The sequence below is a fragment of the Danio aesculapii genome, chromosome 13 (assembly GCF_903798145.1).
Source record: "Danio aesculapii chromosome 13, fDanAes4.1, whole genome shotgun sequence".
NCBI classification, from domain to species: domain Eukaryota; kingdom Metazoa; phylum Chordata; class Actinopteri; order Cypriniformes; family Danionidae; genus Danio; species Danio aesculapii.
This window is the reverse complement of record NC_079447.1, coordinates 10,527,801-10,550,999: the sequence shown is the minus strand read 5'-3', so window position 1 is coordinate 10,550,999 and position 23,199 is coordinate 10,527,801. Positions and strand designations below refer to the sequence as shown.

The window sequence follows — 23,199 nt, the reverse complement described above, 5'->3', positions numbered from 1 at the left end:
AAATAAATAAATAAATAAATAAATAAATAAATAAATAAATAAATAAATAAATAAATAAATAAATAATCTGTCATTAATTGTAATAGAGTTAAAATGTACAATTAATCGAGGTTTTGATTTTAGGCCAAACCGCCCAGCCCTATTATAAAGTATTGAGTAGTGCAACTAGTTAACTAGTGCTGTCAAGCTGACGCTGTTAATAACCATGTTTAAAATCAATACCACAAATATAATATGGCATAAACAAAAGCCTATAACAAAGCGCTGAAGAAAATTTAAATGCTACATTGAAAATAACTGTTTTGACAGAAACAATTGCAAAAGAAACTATAATTTTACAAAAGATGAATATTTGAAATACATGCATTAGGGTATTGCAGTATTATAACATATTAACTAGTGCAAGTTCTTCAATAAGAAACGTTTCTCGTGCAGCATCTTATAACATTGAAGACCAGATAATAAACGCAGCCTTCACAAAGCATGAGACGTCTTTCAAAAACATAAATAAACTATTTGAAACGATTTGAAATATCTTTAAGTACATATTTTGAAATACTGCCCTGAAATAAAACTCCCGTTTGTTTCCACTAGTTTCTCCACATTTGTTCCCATTTAATGGTTGTTTCAAAAGTCAGCAATCATAACAAAAATAGCCGTCAGAGCTACGGAGAGCACACATGCTGATGATATATATACGAGCAGCTGGCTCACGGGACTCATATTCAAACCTGAGTCATGACTTGATCCCATTGGTCCTCTGTCTCTCTACTGTCCTATAAATAAATGCCCAAAACACAGACGGCAACAATAAAAAGTGGGGAACAGTCATATTTTCCATTCAACTACAGCTGGGAAAGCAACATCATTATAATAGATGGGTGACCAAGACACATAAAATAGGTGGGTGAACGATGTATATATAAAGAGGAAACACGCCTGGTTGTTGGGCATACCCCCTCCCTGTTAACAGGCATTTAAAGGTGCAGTGTGTAAATTTGACACCCAGAGGTTGATTTAGGTATTGCACACCTGGTTCAAAACACAAGCAAGCGCAGGTTGCCAGATTGACAACACCAACAGCAGTGTGCCAGACTGTCAAGCCTAATGGCTGATTTAAACCATGTTCTAAATAAAAGCAATGGCACGTGATACAGGGAATGTTTTCCATATTAAAAGGAGTTTTTGTACTAACCAACACCTGAAATCTCTATTTTAGAAACGGCTTCTATTTCCTGCAGCTAAACAACAGAAAACTATGACCACGGTATGATCAGGTATGATCAAACTATGATCAGGTACACTTCATGTGCTTTATTCAGTGTTAAATGCTAGTTTGAATGCCATTTTACATTACATTTACTGCCATATACTGTAAGCAGCAGCAGACAGTTTACCTCAGACCTGGAAAATAAAATAAACCATATGAAATTTAACTTCAGAACTGTGCAAACCAACACATATCAGTGATTCAGCATCTACATTTCACAATAAGAGTTTAATATGCATTAATTAGATTATAAATTTGACCTTTTTTATTGGAGTGCAGTAAGTGCACTGTGGTTCTGAATGGCTGAATTTCAATTTGTCGCGTTTCATCTGGTGCAAACAGCCAAATTGTTTATCACTGCAAATCTCATCACGTAGTGTGTTGTTAAGACACGGGGTTACAATGTAAACTGCTCACCTAATGTTTACGTTTGCAATATTTAGATTATTTGCGCAATAATAACCACCTCATGTGAAACTCTGAATTTGCGTCTCATTTCGAAGTCTAGCAGAGGTCACGTTTTGGTCACGGACGCACAATTTGAGAGCCTGACTGATTGAATGAAATACATGGTTTTTCAGCAAGGCAACCCAGGGAGCTGAAATATAATTGAGTACACTAACATTGGGCTGGTTAAATGGCCAAAACAAAGACAGACGTTCCGGCAGGTAACGCACATTTTCAAAGCAGATTTTCTCGCTTTAGCATTGTTTTTCAGAACAAGAATGTTCACTTAGCATGTTTATTAAATATCTGCAAACATATTATGGTATTTTTATGCTTTAGAAGAGAAAAAAACTTACATACAGCACCTTTAACTGCATAAAAGAAGACCTCTAAGAGCGACAAAAATGAATTCTGGGAAACCACACCTGTCTTTGTAAGAGCACTTGGCAAAAATGCAGCAAATGCTTTTCATTATTTTCTTAAGTGTTTGTTTCTGTTGACATAAGGACGGCTGACGTGTCTTTGGAGGAAGGAGCTTGGAAAAATAAGGGGTGTGGTTAAATTGATGGGGTGGTCTCATTCACGTCTACCGGAAATCATCTTTAACCAGGTGAAAATAACGACAAACATGATTCAGCAGCAGTGTCTAATTTAAGATCAACAACACACAATTCAGGTAAACACAACAACATGCTTGATGGTTTCTTGTGACACACACACTTGCAGTATGACTTGTATTTCACACTTCTATTTCCTAATACCCTACTACACAGTAATTTATTACTTTACACTTCAATACAATTACACCCTGACAGAAATGACAGTGACTTGAAAGTATGCAGCCTGACAGCAAACATTTAAACAGGGCTTATAGCAAATCTTTACACATATGGTGAGGTTAGTGAGGGTGGGTTTGGTGTGTGTGTGTGTGATTCTCCTACGCCGCACCTGTTGAGCTGTCTGACAGTTTGACCCGTTCACCACAGCAGCTCAACTGAGCCCAGTGTCTCCAGCTCTATCTATAGACCATGCAGCAGAGCCTCCGTCATGAGACTGCAACAGGAAATCTGACCAGGGGGAGACACACTTACTTCACAACTTCCAACATAGCTAGTTCATTTATTAAAGAGACAGTCGTACTGTATCCTGAAGAACAACAGCTCTATAGTCGGCCAGACCAATGAAATGCCACAGACTGACTACACAATAAGCTTATCAACGTCAGATATGGAAATTTTTGCAACGGTGTTATTATAGGTCACATTAAAATGCAAAGTGTCGATATTTGCGCTGGTTCGTTATTCAAGCAATTGGAATATTAAAATGTCTTGCCAATCAACTCAAAGCCTTCACTGACTGTAAACTGCAAGCCAGTGTTTTTACACCAGTCATGAAACGAACAAAATGAAACATTGGTATTGTGTTAAATAATGCTGTCAAACTGATGCTGTTAATAACCATGTTTAAAAATTAATACCACAAATATAGTATGACATAAAAACAAAGCCAAAAGCCCATTACAAAGCACTGAAAAAAAAAAATGCTACATGGAAAAGAACTGTTTTGACAGAAGAAACTTGATTGCAAAAGCTTAAGTTGTTTTATAGGTTTTCAAGCCATCTTGGTAACTTTTCCTAGCAATGATGCATATTTATAATGCAATGCTAATAACCTTTTTGTCTTTTTCACATAGCCTTCATCACTGTATAGAATACTATAAAATAATATCAGCGCTTGCAAAATCCAGTAGCTCGACGTCCCGGGGCTTTGTGCTTTCCAGTCGGGCTACCAAAAGCTCCAGCTGCCTGACGGTCAATCTTAGTGGGAGGAAAAATACATTTTAATGCCTTTACATTGACTCCAAAATTTGATAATTATGTGTGTGCTGTGCTGCTGATACGGCAGCAGTAAATCCACTTTTTTAAATTGAGAAAAGCACAACATAAACAATTACCTCTTAAATAACGCAGTGTTTCAATGTGCAGCACTGAAGCACGCAAATACACGTCACTCACTCAAGAGATCGCACTAACACAAAGATTCAGATTTATGAGATAAGATAACCAGCAGCATAACGTTAAAATGAACATCCTGATTGGTCCCGTAAGCTTTTACGTGCCAAGATTTCATTTCCTCAGCACCAAATAATGACTTTAACAAAGTATATAAGGTTTTAAAAAAACATGACATTTATTTAGGGATGATTAAAACATTAATAAACTTACATGAACTTCTTACCTCAGAATTGTCCAGAACTGTTCAGTCTTTCTTTTGGTTCGTAAACAAGCAGTATTACATCATAAGGCCTGTCTAAGCTATGCGAAACCTCAAATACCATTTCTTTATGCAATAATTCAATATTAAGATCAACGTACGTTAGTCAACGTAGTCTGTCAAACTTAAACGAATGACCGTTCGTTTTTAAATTATGCGAGCGAGCGCGTCTCTGTGAAAAGCAAGTGCATGCAGATCAGACTCAAGTGGTTATGAAAGATAGAATATAGTTATTAACAGTTAAAGTTAATGGTTTGTCTACTTTTCACTATTCTTTAACAGGATCAGCAAAGACTTGTCAGTCAGCTTGTAAAAGGAAATGTCAGTTTATTTTTTACAATTACACTTAATGGTATAGTTAAATTATTTTAAAGCATTTTATGCTTTCTTTAAAAATATTTTTTATGTGAAAGAAACACAAACAAGCCTGAATTGCAAAGTATGAGTAAATAATGACAGAATTTTAAGTTTAGAGTGAAATATCAATTTAATTGTGTTTTCTGTGATGCAGCTCTGAACTCAGATTTTACAGGTCGTAGTAAGTTAGTTATGTATATATTACATAACCAAAAATAACCATAAGTAAATATTCTGAATATTTATATTTTATTATTTAAAAAATAACCCTCTAATACCCTCTAACATTCTGTAAAGTTTTATAGTTAAAAAAATAACCTGAAACAATATTTACTTTGGTGATTTAAAAAATATTAAAATGTTTAAATAAAAAATACAAATATTTAAATAAAAATGTTAAATAATATTTTGGTAATTTTAAAAATAAATATATAGCCTAAAACAAATTTATATATATATTTGGCCTACTTAAATATTTATTTGGGCTAACAAAAACTGAAGAGTGCCTGCCCGAGGGCTACCAGGGATTTAGAAATTTTGCGAGCCCTGAATACAATTTCAGCCTCGGTTGTCTTAAAGCACACAGTTCACAAATAAACAGTTGTTTCAAATGATTTTTACAGAAACCACAATACTGTGTTATCTTTACAGATACCACATTAATCAAGTAAAAAAAATCTGACAGCCCATTCAGATGTTTTAATTAATTCAGCAAAACTTAATTCAACTTGAATCTAATGATCGTTCATGGCACTGAATCCTTTACATATGATAAAGTGGAATTAAGGCACAATAAACACATATTAACTGGCTGTGAGTCAAGGTGCTTTTCGAACTGCAAGGTGCATCAAGTGAGAAACATTTTATATTAATCTCATTATTAATTATTATTTCACATGAACATTACATTAGTATATTGATCAGCAAAGCCTTCATTTCAGTAGAATATGTAAATCAGAACACATACACCTGTCAATAACTATGTGATGCAATTTATGTGCATTGTAATAATTTCATTAAATAGATGATTATACAATGCTGAGTAAACTTACTCATAATCACTGCATAATGTTTATACAAAACACTCATGTATAAATAAACACTCTCACTATCTATCTCACTAACGCACTATCAAGTATTTTAATAATTGCATAGACATCCATATTGAATATTTCACCTGGCAAAAAAGTACTACAGTATTTTGACCTCACATTAAACTTTAGACAGCAGGGCAAGCCAGTAATAGCTTCAGAAATATCACACCTTGCCCTAGATACTCCAAGACGAGGGGACTAACTCATTTTGTTGCTTTGTAACTAATGGACCATGCAAATGACTGTCATTTTAAAGCAACAACACCGAAGAGAAGCAAAAGTGACCTCAACAAGGGGTTACATGGCTCATATTTACCCACAGTAAGCTGGGCCATGCATAAGCAAATTAAACGGCATGCTTTCAGTTAACAGAGAGTTCTGCTAAGCATTAGGGAGTTCCCTCTGCAGCAGGCGCAAAATGGGTGGATCTGGAGGCAGGTTCAATGAAACGAGCAAAGGCTTTATGCTGTAGGTAGACAGTGATTTATAATCTTTGAACCGCATGGGTGGAGTGACTCATAGACCCAGCAATGTATGCTTTAATGGGATTGATAAGCATGTAATTCAACTTTTAAAAAGTGAGATTGACTCAGTGTGGGTTGAGAAGTACACAAACTCCAGCGAAGCGCAGAGCAACATGCCAGATAACTCACACGGCAGGAATAAATCATTCTTAAATATTTAGATACTTATCAAAACATCCTCAATGTGGCTGGAGTTTCACTTCTGCACTACAACTCACACCATGCAGCTTTAGATTTCTCTGTTCCGTCTTTTAAAACATCCTTATATGGTCCATTTTTAGGTTAGGAGATATTGGCTCATGAATCTGCTTTTTCAGTGACAGTATCAAAAGGAAACAACTGCCTCCCATTTCCTTCATATTAAACGCTGAATAAACTGTTAACGATGTAAAAGAAAGGTATGCACAGTGTCAGCTAACTCCCGTTATTTTTCTTTCCATCATGTAACCCTGACAGAAAATATTGTTCTTTATATCAAACACTTATAACATAACGTATTACATTCTGAATTTTAAGTAAGGTATGTCATTATAAGTGATGTTATTAATCACGGTGACTTTTGCAGCTCTAAATTTCCAAAAGTTATAGTTCACCAATTCTGAAAGAGCTGACCAACTGATTGATAATCTTGATTAGTTAATCTAGATTTGTTCTTTTTTTGTTTTAATATTTTAAATGCAAGCTTTCTAAATGCAAGTATCAAAGTGACAAGAATGCATGGAATAAAATGAACATGTTAAACAAAAATGATGCAGAGTAAGACATCAAACTCTCATGATTTCATATAAGCCTAAGCATCATCAAGGTCATCCCATTCAGTCACAAGAGGGTCTTTAATTATAAATTTGGGTCGTACAAGTTAATTTCAGCAGGATTAGTCCCAGAGCACATACCGATAGCAGTCAGAGTTTTGGTGATGGGCTCACACATGTGTGCTGCTGAAAAATCTGAGACAAGTCCATACTGGCTGCTCCCTGTTCAAGCTGCGAGTCAAACTTCATCAGCTGCAGCTCCAACTGGCAGAACCTGAACGTCCACATATTGACACATCGCAACAATGCTATGGAGAGACTGACCAACAATGTAATGCAAGTCCAAACTATGTAGACTTACAAACATCTACAACTACATATGAGACATTCACCTTTACCCTATAAAGCCCATGGGCTCTACCATACACCCGGCGCAATAAGGCGCAAGACGTGTTTGCCCTGACGTGTTGCTATTTTCAGACCAACGCAACCTTAATTTTCCGCCACGTTGTTTAAATAGCAAATCCATTTGCACCACTTTGAGGACTCATGGGTGTGTCTGTCTAGAAAAGAGGTGATAAGGCGCATTGTTGGCGTGTTGTTATTTTGAGGAGCTAAAATAGACTGCGCAATAGACCAGACGAAAGCAGGTCTAAAGTCCAGCGCAGAGTGCGTTAGTTATGCACCTCGCTTACACATTGCTTAAAACACGCAGGATGTACAGCAATACACAAATATCTTTACAAATGAAAAATAACTAAAGGATTAAAATATTACAAAAATTATAACAATTCGGTATCGGTTCAGTAATAATCATAACCGGTTATTATGTACTGACGTCATTTATCTCATATGCGCTATGTCGCTGTAGCTTACTATGGCGAGGGAGGCAAGCACAAGTCTTTACAATGCTCCATCTACTTAAAAACTGTGTGTTTGCTGGACAGTCTTTCACTGACACTTACAGCAGAAGCCCCCGTTTCACTGCGATTGAGAGAATAAAGCAAACTCCATTTCTCTCTCTCTCTCTTATTGTGGCCCATTTGTCCTCCTAGCATGACTTTTCCTCTCCTCTCGGCTGTTACAGCAATACTTCTGGATACAGACACGAGCACGTGTCTGCAGAGTTTTCATCACCGCGTCTATCATGTATCAGCTGTGATCGCCGCTGCCGTTTATCAGAGTCACTCATCTGTGAAGAGCGCCAGCGCGTAAGACCCAATCGCAGCCCTTTCTGTTGAGTGCAAGACCAATCAAAAGGCTGTAAGAAAAAACTTGGTAGACAAGGCTCAGAGATTAGGCAGGATATTTATATTTGTTTATTTGCTATAAATTGTCGTGTTGTTTAAAGGTACAGTTTATATATCTGACTGTTTGTATTAAAGGACAAAATTGTATTACAAATAGTATAGAAATATATGTATACATTTTAATACAAGAACTGCTGTGCTGTGATAAAAATATAAAACTGTGTATGGAAAGCATCGTCAATGCACAGTGATGCACAGAGATATCGAACTGAACCAAATCGATGGCATGATAATCATAACCGAAACGTGAGACCAATGTAGGTTCACACCTCTATAATGTTATCATTATTAGTAGTTTTATTTATTATATTTATATTTGTTTTATTAAAAACAAGCTTAGATTTGTCCACCTGTCAGGTTTTGGATCATATAGGGCGTAGCATGTGTGTTTGGATATAACTCAGTTTTTTGACCACACTTCGTTATTATTGTTCATTTATTCATTTGCTGGAAATTAGAACTAAATTTAGAAATAGTTTTGAAACAAATCTTTGCGTTTAACAAACGAAATTATGTAGGCAAGTGGATGTCTGTGCATACAACACTGTTTCCTTATCCACAAGAGAGAGAAAAAAACTGAAAGTGAAGGCCGATTGGAGGAGGCTTGTTCTTTATCCTCATGCAGATGGTCTGTTTAACTGTTTTCTTGCTAGTGAAGCGTTCAGTTTTTCCACTTACAAAGTTCGCCATGTAAATAGCAAATGCGCCATGGCGTGACGCAACTGACTCTTAAAGGGAATGTGAGACAAGACTGATTGGTTTATTCTCAAAACACACCCATAACTCATTAAGAGATTAAGCACAACCCTGTTAGACCATGCGCCACAGCGCAGAGCGTATTTCTCTTTCCTTAAAATAGCAAAAGTGGGTTCGAACATGCCCTTAATGCTTTTGCAGTCTGCGCTTTAGATCTTTAAAAGAGCCTTATGTGTCTTATTTGACAGAGGAACTCCCAAGGCCTCTACCAACATGACCAAAACTCTGCTGAAATAACTTTATGTTTGTTAGTAATATTTCAAGATCATATTTACTGAACTTAAGCAATAAGGCATTTAATTAAGTATATCATTTGGTAAACACACACACAATTACAGGGAGAGTTCACCCAACAACTTTTATTCTGTCATCATTTATTCACACTTGAGTTTTTTTTTTTGTTCTGTTGAACACAATAGAAGATGAATGTCCAAAAAAGGTAACCATTGATATCCATAACAGAGAAAACTAATGGACAAATAAGGAAGTCAATGATTACAGGTTTACAATATTCTTCAAAATAATCCTTTAATACTACAAAACATTTAAATATAATGTTACTAAGTTAAATTAGTGGAATAATACTTTAAATTTCATCTTACATTTTGACCAAATATATAATTACATCTGCACCTAGATGTATATTTTTGTTTATTCATTTGTCTTCCTCCTTCAAATTCTGAATATTAAATAACATATCGTCCATAAAACCTAACATTATTTCAAAAATAGTACAAAAACACATACTTTAATATACATAAACTTTATATCTCAATAAGTAAACTATCAAGAAAAAAAAAAGGTATAATGCCAGGCTTAATAAGGTAAATATTTTCATACTGGTAAGTCACTTAAATTCGGTTAAGATCCCCATTTGAGATGTCATAACAAACGACCTCTTTCCAAAACACCGCCCTTCAAAGACATGCCAGGAAATCCAACGTCAGCAAACACGAACAGGCACAATGACTGACAGCAGGAGAACATTTCTGATTATATGGTGTTGGCCATTTCTTTTTTTGCTGTTTACAGAGCCTTGGGCTATCACCGATACAGGTACACATATTCCTGTCATATCTGTCATGTAATAGAGGGATACTTTAGGACAGGTATTTCAAAAAACAAACATCTTACCACACCTTCGGCACTCTCCAATGACTTTGAAATTACATCCAATCCATTTAGTTTGTGTATGATGACGGAAAAACAACAGAATCAGCATCTGACTCACTTTGCGGATATGCAAGTTATCATTAATTCTACTGACGTCCATTGCATGTCCATTAGCTTTGTGAAACATAATTCTGTATCACTGCTGACTGTTTATACAGCCGTGGCGCATTCAGTCACTCACTTTACAGAAATGCAAGTTATCACTACTTCTACTGACGTCCATTGCATGTCCATTAGCTTTGTGAAACATAATTCTGTATCACTGCTCTTGCAAAAAATATCTATAAAACAGGTTTGAGATCAGCGTCAGCAAATCCAGCAGCAAGTGCAAAAAAAAAAAAAAAAAAAAAAAAACACTGAATATATATTGGAATCTCAATTGGCTTTACACCAATTTCCTAGTCAATAAAATTACAACAGATTTCTAAAGGACCTGAAATATCTTAAGCAAAATTGGAGAACAAACTGTTTACCACTTCAGCTGGTAAATATCTTTAAAACACTATTGGACGGTGGCGATGATATAATAGGTAGGCAAGACTATGGCCCTGTTTACACTAACACATTTTAGTTTTAAAATGCATAAGTTTTGCTACAGTTATGCCTTCCATCCACACTACCCCAGAGTTTTCGAGCCCTGAAAACGAAGTGTTTTGGAAACGCTGAGGAGGCCTTTTTGGTTTTAAAACGCTGCTGCTCCATATCAAAGTGGGTGGGGAAAAAAGAGAAATCTGAAAATGGAGCCGTGGCTGCAGAGTAGACATTCACCTATCTGATTGGGGCTTTTTCATCAATATTAGGCTAGTGCACAAAGTTCAGTCTTGCATCCTTTTCTTGTAAGTTCAGACTTCGCAAGTTTGATATGGAAAACTCCTGAGGGCAAGTTGAGTAAATCTTCAACGGGAACCGTGTACTTTATAACTTTATTCACATCACCTGGCTACATTGTTTCACTATCTTAACAATGAAATGAAAACATGATATAAGGAACCGTCTATTTTCATTTTGATATTATCAACTTAAGAAACACTAAAAATGTTGAGTTGTCTTGTAGCTACATATTTATATGACCGTCATCTTCACTGTATGCATATTTATAACAAAACGGAGCCTATAACATAACTGGCTCCGATTATTTTCTTCGAAAAATACAAAACATACTGTCTCTTTTGCTGAATATCAAATTTAATAATCAATAACAGCCATTATAAAAGAATAACGTACAATAAGTTTATACAATATAGGCAAGCATTCAGTCAAATAAGCAGAATCCGTGTACAAAATTACATTAATTTATTTTTTAACTTATTATTGCCCTCAGCCAAAAAAGTTACCTGAGAACAAGTAGTAAATTCATAAGACCGAATAGTCATTAGATATAGAGAAGATGAATTAAATATCACGTTTAACAACTATAGTGAGATGAAATCCAGCGAAAGATCCTTGGTGAACTGTCCAACCTGCGCTGCTCTCATCTGGGGAGGTGCCTGCAGAGCGCCCGCTGACTGCCTAGAGCTCAGACGCACGCATACGCTGCAGGGCAGTGTGTGTGTGGTCACATGATGTGCATTTTCAGCAGTGTAGTGTGGACGGAGAGTTGTTCAGAAACTCTAGATGAAACGCCAGCGTGGACGTGGATCGTTTTAAAACTAAAACATATTAGTGTAAACGGGGCCTATGAGGCTCCACCTGCTTTGACATGTAAACCTTAAAGGAAAACTCCAAATATGCTTATTTTACAACTCCCCTAGGAGTTAAACAGTGAGATTTACCATTTTTGAATCCATTCAGCAGAACTTAGGGTCTGACAGGAGTATTTTTATCTTAGCATAAATTATTGAATCAGATTAGACCATTAGCAACACCATGGCTGCAGAAGGTGCTAGTAATATAATATTACACAGATTCTAACAGGTGCTGTAGTGTAGGGCTTGGTGCTGGAGGCTATTTTCTGGATATTTACATATTATCATTGTGACGAATAGTCTAGCCCTATCAGTATAAAAGCTATTTTTTACATTTCCACTTGTCTTAGTACACATGTAACTACAAAAGTGTCAAGATTTAAACAGGAAATTATTTTTTTTAAATATTGAAAATATTGAAACTATTTTTTTTTTTTTTTTATGAGATGCTAATGATTTAATTTGATTCAATAATTTAAGCTGAGCTAAAGCCGGCTCTTACTGGCCAATTTTATTTATAATTCTAAATGATTGTAGAATGTCAGATTGCACGAACATGGCTCCCAAGTCACACTGTAAGATCTCAGCTGTCAAAATGTCAGACTGAACAACAATGAAGACGCGTCAAACATGGAAGAAAACTCCTGTGGAATTTGACGTCATCCATCTGTGACACTTTCACTATCCCACATTCTGAAATGATTCCTCATTGCAAACGTGAACAAACTGTAGCAGCAATTTTGCACACAGCGTGTCTCAATAATAAAACCAGGAAGATAAAATACTGTTTTGACATTTCCCCGCGGTCATTTGAATTGTCGCATGGATTGCGTCATCTGATTTAGCGCTCCTATTGGTTCTTGGATTGATGCTCATCACAGCTGTTGTCACACTGCAGGAAAGTGTCTGAAAGCTTCTGACACTGGCAGAACTTCATCCGAGGAAAAATCTGATCGCAATTAAGCGGCTGTCTGTGAACATGTCAAACCAACGAGCAAAGATCACAGATTTTAGCCCAGAATTTCAGGAATTGTCTAGGATTCCCTAAATTTGTCTCAGACGACTAAATTGTGGCTGAAATCCCACATCGTGAGCAGGGCTTAAGTTTAAAGTGCTCCTACCAGACCCAGAGATTGGCTGAATGGATTCAGCTGAAATGAAATGAAAAAGGTAAAAAACTCAACTGTTTTACTCTAGGATTGATGTAAAATGTGCATATTTTCAATACGTCAGATGCCACCGAGTCAAAATGTGAACACTGAAAAAAAGCTACTTTATAGTATACTTGATAATTAATTTCAAGTGAGAGAAACACTTGCAAAATAAATATGGCTAATAATGTAAAGCTGTTTACTTTAGCGCAATCTGCAATTGTAAAGTTTTATATGAATAAAGGTGATGTGCATGGAGTGCAGAATGACAAAGATTGTGCAAACATCCACATTGCTACCATCAGATGAACAAAAGTAAACCTCACTGTGAGTATATTAGGGCCTTACTTGAATGCTTTCTTTATTGTGGTCACAGGAAACCACCAGCCACAAGATGACACCATTGAGATAAACAAGGATTACAAGCGGACACCTCTTACCTCTCTGGCGATGCTGCTCAGAGCCTCATCCTCCGCTGAGAAACGGTCTTTAACCGGGGCCCGTTTTCGTCCTGATCCTGGCGTCCCCATGTCAGCAGCAACTCCACAGCCTGATCCACTTGCTTCCCCTAATATTCTGCAGACAAAGACCAAAATGATCAGCAGCTGTCATAATTTAGGACAGGCTATGTAGGAAAACATGAATGAGACCACTCTGTTGAGACAATTTAACAGCACACAGAAATATGCATTGACAGACATACTTACTATGCACGTTTAAATGATTTTAGTGTCATTTTATAAAACTAACAAAAAATATGAAAATGTTGGCTAGATAAGCTTGTCCCCTCACTATCTCACACAACCACAAATAGAGGCTTTAGTCATGCATGTCTGGACTCAGAGCTGATTAACACCAGACACACACCTCATAACATAATGTGACAAAGCAGAGAAATATCACAGGCATGGAGGACTAAGGGGTTTAGGTTGATTCCATTATAAATATTGCTTCATCTGTTCTTATTTGCTCAGTCAGTTCATTTAAATAATGACTTTCGATGAACACTTTCATTAATAAAGTCAAACAATTTCTGAATGTTCAGTAGTTCTACCAAAGAACTGTGTGGTGTGTGTGTATTAAGATGTCACATTTGTCTTTAGGATGTATGTAAACACATGCTGAACGTGTGGCTATGTCTAATTACAGTTCAATGTAAATAAAGCTATTAATATGAATCTATATTTGTATTGATATTTCTGCTGAGGTGCTAAATATAAACCAACACTCATTCAGCAGCGTGACAGGCTAACTTAAAGCGCTTTATTTTAACAGAAAACACATAACTGCTAGGTATTAAAGACTTTTAGGGTTGACTACATAAAGCTTTAATGTATATACACATAACAAGTTATAAATATTGCAAAGAGAAACTCATATCCATGACTCTAGTTAGCTGTTAGCTTGCTAGCTTGTCCTCAAAGACATAAAGTGTGTAAATGTCACTCGCAAGACAACTATTAATTCACATATTACAATTTAATGACCTGTCTGGACCTCCATGACAGTTAGTTTCGTAAGTGCCGGTTTCTTACCGTTTCTGTCCGTCAGTATTCCGCTCGAGACTCGGGTCGGTTCTGACTGACTGACTGGGACCCGAGCGCGCTCCCGCCTGACCAGTGAGCGAGCGCGCGTCACACGCAAGGGCGCGCGGCTGTATGAGTGAGCACGCGCGTGCCTTCGTGACAGCCACAAACTGACACTATCCGTCACTACAAACTTTCCCCGAAAACGCCCAATGCTAATTTAAAAGAGACGCTACAGTCAGTTATTTTTTGTGTAAAGAAGTAGTAAAGGTAGGTGAAAGTAGATACACACTCTGATTATGGGCGTCCCTGAGAGTTTGAAGTGTTTTTTTCCAGGTTCGCGCTAAAAGGCCCGGATGTTGGGAAAAAGAGGCGTGGTCTTTAAACACCCCCAGACCAGCTAACCATCTTTACTCTCCCTTTTTTTTAAATTTTCATAGTAACAGGGGATACAGAAACAAATTAGATCAGGCCCGTAGCCAGTCTGGTGAAAGGGGAAGTTTTTTTTCTCAAAAGTGGAGCTTTTTGCAGTTATTTGCCTGATTTTCTACCATATTATAAGATTTAAATACTAAAGTTTAGTGACATTTAAAGCACATTTTAAGCTGCGGCCAACATATTCACACTTTTTGAGGTACCAAAAACATTTCTTAAATATTTAGAATAAAGAAATATTATAAAAAAACTTATTTATACATATACATTTTAAAATACAAATTTATCACATCATAAATCATTATGGGAAAAATGTTAAGGCTTTAAATTAAAAACTGCCTATTAAGGCAAAGTAAGCACATTCAACTTTTCTGTAAGAATTTGGCCACTTTTAACATAATAATAATAATCTAGAGCTTCCTGCTTTTTCTAGCCTCTCTTGTAAAAAGTACATTGAAAATTCATGGATAACAACACTAGCCTACTTAGTATATATCATATATAGTATTAGTAAAAATTTAATTTTATAAACTTTGAAATTAACTTTTGGTGCTACACAACTTTTTTATTGGTCTTTTATTTCTTTCTATCAAGAATAAGGTCTAAGATTTAGAATAAAAGTTACTTGCAAAATGTTTTTGCTCTTTAACAACAATACAATCAGTAGTGAAAGATTACTTCACTTACATCAGTTTCTTCTTGGTCTTAAAGCCTTCTTCAATGAGTTATTTTCACATTTTATGATGGCATAGCAGTCAAAAAAGGACAAATGAGCTCATATATGGGACAAATTCTGGACCTTTGTTGGTGAGGGGTGGGTCCTTCGAACCACCCGAACCCTCCCTGCAGGGCCTGTAGATGCAGTAACATTATGTGATTTAGGTTGGTGCATGTATAGATAAAGTCATGATCCAACTTATAAAGTTTTAATACATAAATACAATAGGAATGAAAGATCAACAAACAGTTAAATAAACAAATACATGTAATTAAACAAAAAAAGTAAATCATTAAAATGGTTTATATAATATTTGTACAAAAATAGATCTGATCTAAAATTCGCTGTAAGTTTTCCTTAAAACTATGACATTATTATTATTATTATTATTATTATTATTATTATTATTATTATTATTATTACGTGTGTATTTTAGCTGTTTTCTAAAAATTTCTAAACATACTCTCCTAAACACTAAAGAACAGAAAGCCTTTAAAACTGAACCGATCTTCTGTCATGTCTTCAGTAAGCATGGGATGATAACCGTTCAAGGTATACCGCTGTTTGGAAAAGTCAAGGTTTTAAAACCGCCAAAATTTTCTGTTATACCGTTCCTATGGTACATGTAAGTTTGTTTGTTTTTTTTTAGCACAGCGGCATCTCCAGCAGAAAAGATATCCAAAGATGCCGTTTTAATTTGTAAATAAATCTGTTTTTAAAACTAATGAAGACGGCAGAAATCAATGAAAGAGGAAAAAAGTTGCTGTTTTTTACCCAGACATTTAAAAAGAATATATTTCAGAGCAGTAATCACAATATCATGAAACTGATATTTTTATCAAAGATTATCCTACAGTCAGAATCATATACCCATACCCATATCCTACAGTCAGAATCATATACCCATACCCATATCCTACAGTCAGAATCATATACCCATACCCATATCCTACAGTCAGAATCATATACCCATACCCATATCCTACAGTCAGAATCATATACCCATACCCATATCCTACAGTCAGAATCATATACCCATACCCATATCCTACAGTCAGAATCATATACCCATACCCATATCCTACAGTCAGAATCATATACCCATACCCATATCCTACAGTAAGAATCATATACTGTACCCATATCCATATCCTACAGTCAGAATCATATACCTAGGCTGCTTTTGTTTATTTCAGTAGCTTTATGTGTTTATACATGGTTATTTTGTTAATGGAGGCTAAACCCACTTGTCATAAATTCCTCATCCTAAATTTAATCATAACAGTAACCCTAAATCTTTCCACTTTAGAATTGTAATGACTATTACCATCTTTCTTCTAAACAATTAACCTTATCCGTAAACAAAAAACTGTGTGAGTTAAAGTCATAACATTAATTGTGTAAAACCAAAAACAGAAGAACACGTTCATTCATTTTCCTTCGGCTTAGTCCCTTTAGTCATCAGGGGTCTCCACAGAGGAATTATGTGCCAACTTATGTTTTACACAGTGGATGCCCTTCCAGCTGCAACCCAGTATTGGGAAACACCCATACACTCTCACATTCACTGCAGCCAATTTAGTTTCTCTTATCTTTGGACTGTGGGGGAAACCGGAGCACCTGGAGGAAACCTACACCAACATGGGGAGAACATGCAAACTCCACACAGAAATACAAACTGTCCCAGCCGAGACTAGAACCAGCGACCTTCTTGCTGTGAGACAAGAGTGCTAACCACTGAGCCATTGTGTCACCCCAGAATAACACATTTTTTTATGGAAAATCATGACAAAAATGTGTGATTTCTTAATGTTTTTACACCACAACAGAAGTATGTGTTACATTTTCAGTCCAATAACGACCTCTAGCTGTTAATTTCGAAACATAATGAAAAATGCACAATACACTGTAAAGAAATGCTGGGTTCCACACAATTCCTTCATGCTGTCCCAACAGAAGTTAACGTAATTATTTTGACAAAATTACAGTAAGTGCATTCAACGTTAAACAAATACCCCCCCTGCCCCCCCACACACACACAACAAAAAAAAAAACTCAAGGATTGTGTTGATTCAGCTCGTTTTAATTACGTATACAGAACATTAAATAAATAATTAAATAATAATTATTTTTAAATTATTATTCCTGTGTTATGCATACAATTCATTATTATTCAAAGCAGTTTCAGATGAAGTGATTTACGTATATGAAGACTCAGCAGAAGTGATGCTTTATCTGTTTCAGATCTCACACCTCACATGACGTTGAATCATTTTAAGTAAAATGCAAATGAATTACAAGACGACGCAGTATTTATAGTATCACGCATGCAAATGCCTATTGTGTTTTTTTTTTTACATGCACTGGACTAAGCAAATGCTAAATCCTATACCTATTATGTTTTACATAGGTAGCCAGTTTCCACACAGAAACACCAACTGACCCAGCTGAGGGTCGAACCAGCGACCTTCTTACTGGGAGGTGAATGTGCTACCGACTGCGCCACTAATTATTAGCCTATAAATTGTGATGAATAATAATTACATTAAAACCATTATATAAAACTCTGTGATTATCTGTAAAATACAAATGAATGTGTGGTAAGCAAATAACTAAATAAATGTACGTAAATACACAAAAAGGGAATAAATGAAGGAATGAAGGAATGAATGAGTAGATAAGAATGAATGAATGAATGAATGGATGAATGGATGAATGAATGAATGAATGAACGAACGAACGAATGAATGAATGAATGAATGAATGAATGAATGAATGAATGAACAATTAAAAACATATCTTTTTAGCGAAGCTACACTCAATGCATCACAGGTATGATGCATGAATGTGCTCCACGCAGGTCTTTGCATCTCGTTTATACACCATGAACAGCAGCTACGCTAATTGTTCTTTATTTCCACCAGGGGATACTCATTCCGAGGCCCCCAGAGATTATGCAGTGCCACTGAAGCGATCCAAGACCTGTGAAGAGATGATCCCAAGGTTTCCACATTCCCGGACCAGGCTGTAGCAGCTGCTGTAGTGGTCATGGAGGAGTAGAGAGCCTGAGACTGATCCCTGTGAGAGTCCAGGGACCGCTAAGTCTTCACTGCGTTCTCCAGCCTCCGGCGCCTAGACTGCAGCTCTGCACACATGAGAAATTATCATGCCCTACTGAGCCTTTTCTTCCTTCACTTACGCCAATTGGGGAAGTTATTTTTCTTGCCGCTGTTGCCAAATGAGCTGCACATCGATCTTCAGTGTTTGGACTCTCAGCAGTGAATATTAAAACACATTGAACTGATCTAAACTGAACTGAACTTAAACTCTGAAAACTGATCTACACTGTCTCAATTCATAATCTTCCATGTGAAGCTGCTTTGACACAATCTACATTGAAAAAGCACTATAGAAATAAAAATGAATTGAATTGAATAAATGGATGGATGGATAAATGGATGGATGGATGGATGGATGGATGGGTGGGTGGATGGATGGATGAATGAATGAATAGCCTACAGTCAAGCCCAAAATTATTCATATCATGGGCAAATTCTGGCTCAAAGATACCTAAAAATGTTTTTTTGACTTGCATATTTTTCCACAGGCTGCACGGTGGTGCTGTCACCTTACAGCAAGAAGGTCGCTGGTTCGAGACTTGGCATTTCTGTGTTTGCATGTTCTCCCCGTGTTGGCATGGGTTTCCTCCGCGTGCTCGCGCTTTCCCCCACAGTCCAAAGACATGCGCTAGAGGTAAATTGGGTAAGCTAAATTGTCTGTAGTGTATGCGTGTGAATGTGTGTGTGTGGATGTTTCCCAGTGATGGGTTGCAGCTGGAAGGTCATCCGCTGTGTAAAATATATTCTGTATAAGTTGGCAGTTCATTCTGCTGTGGCAGCCCCTGATTAATAAAGGGACTAAGCCGAAAAGAAAATGAATGAATGAATATTTTTTTTATAACGATGCCTCTTGTGTCGTCTTATTACCATTTGGGAGAAGCCTGTGTCATTTCTAGTCCAAAAAAGCCTTGCTGGTTGAATAAAAGTGATTTTATGTCAAAATTTGCCAGGGGTATTAATAACTTGGGCATTTACTGTACCGTATGGATGGACTGTACAAACCGTACAAACCAATGTACAAACATACATACATAAATGTGTGTCCTCCAGTACTGCAGGTGGCGCAAATGAATAAGCTCGATTCACTAGAAGAAAAAGACCAAACGTCGCTTTGTCATGACGCAGAGCCGATGTGTGCGTGACATTGGTGTGGGCTGTGAATGAGCTGATCAGGTATTTATCGTTATTTATACAGTATTACTTTACAAACACACTGACTAATGGTAAAATAGCTGCTTGAGATCATCTGCATGCGTTCAGCGGTATCCAGGAGGAGTGTAATAACACGAAACCTGATGCTTATTGCTATAAATATTGAAATGATTATTGACAGAATGCTTTTGTCGCAATTTAAACATTTTGTGTTGTTTTCAGTGTCTGGTCAGGATGGCATTGTCGTTATCCGGGCTGATTTTGCCCAAACTGATGCAGCAGAGGGCTTTCAGGTGAAATATTTCTACAGTTTTGAAGGAGTCCACAATCATATGGTGGAACTGTAATGCAATATATTGTACTGTTATATAATAACTTGCCTTTTTTGAGTTACATTATCATTCATAATCATAAAATGTATGTTCATATATATATATATATATATATATATATATATATATATATATATATATATATATATATATACATACACACACACACACACACACACACACACACACACTACTGGTCAAAAGTTTTGGTCAGTAGGATTTTTAAATGTTTTAAAATCAGCTTCTCCTGCTCACCAAGGCTGCATTTGTTTCATCAGAAATACAGTACAAATTGTGAAATGTTATTGCACTATAAAATAACAGTTCAAAAGTAGTTTATCATTTAATTTAATCATTCATTCCAGTGATTTTAAAGATGAATTTTCAGCTTTAATTCTCCAGTTTTCAGCCACATGATCCTTCAAAAATCACTCTAATATTAATAATAATAATAATCATTATTATTATTATTAATGGTAATAGTAATAAAAACAATAATAATTGCAGTAATAATTTTATTTCAAACTACACACAATAAGAAAGCAGTTATTTACAAGTTTAATAAATATAAAAAAAATGTACTTTTAATAAATGGCGCCTTGATGTACAGAATATAAAAAAAAAAAAACTGACCTTAAACGTTTGACCGGTAGTGTATATACATACATGCTTACATATTGTACATACACACTCACACATGCATGAATTGAGATTATTTACTAGCAGTGAAGCAGTGAAAACTATCATGAAATATTGGCAAACCGCACATTTAAAATGCTTATTAATAATAACTTCGGGTTTTTAATTATTACACACGCACACGCACACACACACACACATATATATATATATATATATATATATATATATATATATATATATATATATATATATATATATATATATATATATATATAAATTAATAAATGTAATGACAAACTTCCTAAAAGTAGATGTTAAACATTACAATGCTAGGCCTATTATATAGTGTATCATAATAATCATATATAAATGTCTTTTTATTAATAATAATAATAATGATAATAATAATAATAATAAACTACTATTTAAATTATTCAGTAAAAGCATCTCAATAATTAAAAAAAAATACAAAGTGCAAAATGTAAACTAAATTTTATATATTTTTTGTTTCTTGATTTTTCTCTTTTTTTTTACATTATAAATTTCTGTGTACTCATTTTTGGACTGTTACCTTAAGACAATTTTTTTAGATTAGCTCCAGATTTGGCATATTTTTGGTGACTAATGTATATGCACAAAAATATTATCGTAAAGCATCCTATAGAAATAATTAATTTAAAATATTTATTTGTGAGGGGTGTATGTTTTACAAATTTAATTATCTACTACAAATTTAATCAATACATTTAATTATCTCTAACAAAATTGTTTTATAAATTGGATATATATTTCTGTGCAATAAATCTTTGCCTGGCACTACAATCAGGGTGCAAATTACAGACCCCCTAATTAATGCTTGATCCCTCTGAAGGACATCAAAACAAGATGTGTGGGGTCAGCCCTTTTATAGTGAGAAATAGCTTTTATCAGTTATCAATATCTTAAATATTAATCATTAAATATGTATAATATAAACATAGATTTGATTCCCCTATAACGGTTTATACCATTGCGAATGCATAATATGAAAAATATCATTTAACAGTCTGAAACTTGCAGTTCTAGAGCACCGATAGACATCTTAAGTATTCACAAAACATATTTCTTGTAAAATAGGTTTCTATATCTGCATGCAGCCTAAAAAAAGAGAAAAAGTAGACATAATTTGTATAGTTTGACCTACAGTTACTAAAATAGTTACTAAATATTCTTCAAAATACTAAAAACAGATACATTTTATTAACAAAATTAGATGTAATTTAAATACATTCATAAATCTGATTCACTGAAGCATGTATTACCAAACTACTACTGAAAAAAGATCAGTTTGTCAATGTATAATTCGCACACTGACTACAGTAAACCATTTTAAGTTCTCAGACATTGTTCTGTGTACCAATGTTGATGCTCCATCTAAAACCATTCAGCTATAAATGTGATGCCTTTTTATTATTTAGCTTAGAAACTGTAATGATCTGCTGATCCACTCATATATGATCGATCTCACCGCAGCGTTTCATCCGCTGTATCCGCTATCCAGAAGTTAACCCGCGTGCGGGTGGTGGACAACAGCACTCTTGGGAATGCCCATCACCACCGGCCACCAAAAGTTATTCACGTGTACAACAAGAATGGAGTCGGGAAAGTGGGAGACCGAGTCTTACTGGCCATTAAAGGACAGAAGAAGAAAGCCATCATAGTGGGCCATAAGATGCCCGGGGCTCGAATGACCCCTCGCTTCGATTCAAATAATGTGGTATTGATCGAAGAGAATGGAAACCCTACAGGAACCAGAATAAAAGCTCCGATACCAACACACCTACGCAAACTGGAAGGGGAATATTCCAAACTGCTGGCCATCGCTCAAAGATTTGTGTAGTGTTCCTGCATCTCAGGAGGACAAATCTCACACAATGTCAAAGAACTTTTTCTTTGTAAATATTAAAGAAAACTGTGTTCATAGCATTCAGGACATTTGTAATAAAATATATATGGATGAATATTTGGTGTTGTCATTTTTGTGGTGAGTGTTACATCATCATCAGATATACTCACCGGCCACTTTATTAGGTACATCTTACTAGTACCGGGTTGGACCCCATTTTGCCTTCAGAACTGCCTTAATCCTTCGTGGCATAGATTCAACAAGGTACTAGAAATATTCCTCAGAGATTTTGGTCCAGATTTGCATGATAGCATCACGCAGTTGCTGCAGATTTGTCAGCTGCATATCCATGTTGCAAATCTCCCGTTCCACCACATCCCAAAGGTGCTCTATTGGATTGAGATCTGGTGACTGTGGAGGCCAGTTGAGGACAGTGAACTTATTGTCATGTTCGAGAAACCAGTCTGAGATGATTGCGCTTTATGACATGGCGAGTTATCCTGCTGGAAGTAGCCCTCAGAAGATGGGTACGCTGTGGTCAAAAGGGATGGAGATGGTCAGCAACAATACTCAGGTAGGCTGTGGCGTTGACACGAT

At 35.8% G+C, this 23,199-nt stretch overlaps 2 protein-coding genes across 7 annotated transcripts in view; one reads left to right on the top strand and one right to left on the bottom strand.

Annotated features, from left to right (window-relative positions):
• The window catches only part of lrrfip2 (leucine rich repeat (in FLII) interacting protein 2), a 42,078-nt gene extending 27,654 nt beyond the window's left edge, over positions 1 to 14,424 (bottom strand). For 4 of the 6 annotated variants that reach the window (XM_056471334.1, XM_056471340.1, XM_056471335.1 and 1 more), the window contains exons 1-2: positions 14,329 to 14,424; positions 13,234 to 13,369 (exon numbers count right to left, since the gene is read on the bottom strand). In XM_056471334.1, coding sequence (XP_056327309.1) covers positions 13,234 to 13,323 — 90 coding nt within the window. In that variant the 5' untranslated portion in view covers positions 13,324 to 13,369; positions 14,329 to 14,424. The remainder of the gene's footprint in view (positions 1 to 13,233; positions 13,370 to 14,328) is intronic. The other 2 variants (XM_056471338.1, XM_056471339.1) reach the window with 1 other exon arrangement.
• A 5,265-nt stretch (positions 14,425 to 19,689) lies between these two features.
• LOC130239905 (39S ribosomal protein L14, mitochondrial) lies at positions 19,690 to 22,717 on the top strand. The gene is made up of 3 exons (XM_056471279.1): positions 19,690 to 19,764; positions 19,966 to 20,036; positions 22,230 to 22,717. Exons 2-3 carry the CDS (start codon positions 19,978 to 19,980, stop codon positions 22,594 to 22,596), a joined length of 426 nt encoding a protein of 141 aa, XP_056327254.1. The 5' UTR covers positions 19,690 to 19,764; positions 19,966 to 19,977; the 3' UTR covers positions 22,597 to 22,717.
• The last annotated feature ends 482 nt before the right edge of the window (positions 22,718 to 23,199 follow it).

Excerpts from the sequence above, each read along its gene's own strand:
- LOC130239905 (XM_056471279.1), top strand. The coding sequence starts at position 19,978 with ATGGCATTGTCGTTATCCGGGCTGATTTTGCCCAAACTGATGCAGCAG. Across the intron at positions 20,037-22,229 it reads ATGCAGCAGAGGGCTTTCAG|CGTTTCATCCGCTGTATCCG; the intron begins GTGAAATATTTC and ends ATCTCACCGCAG.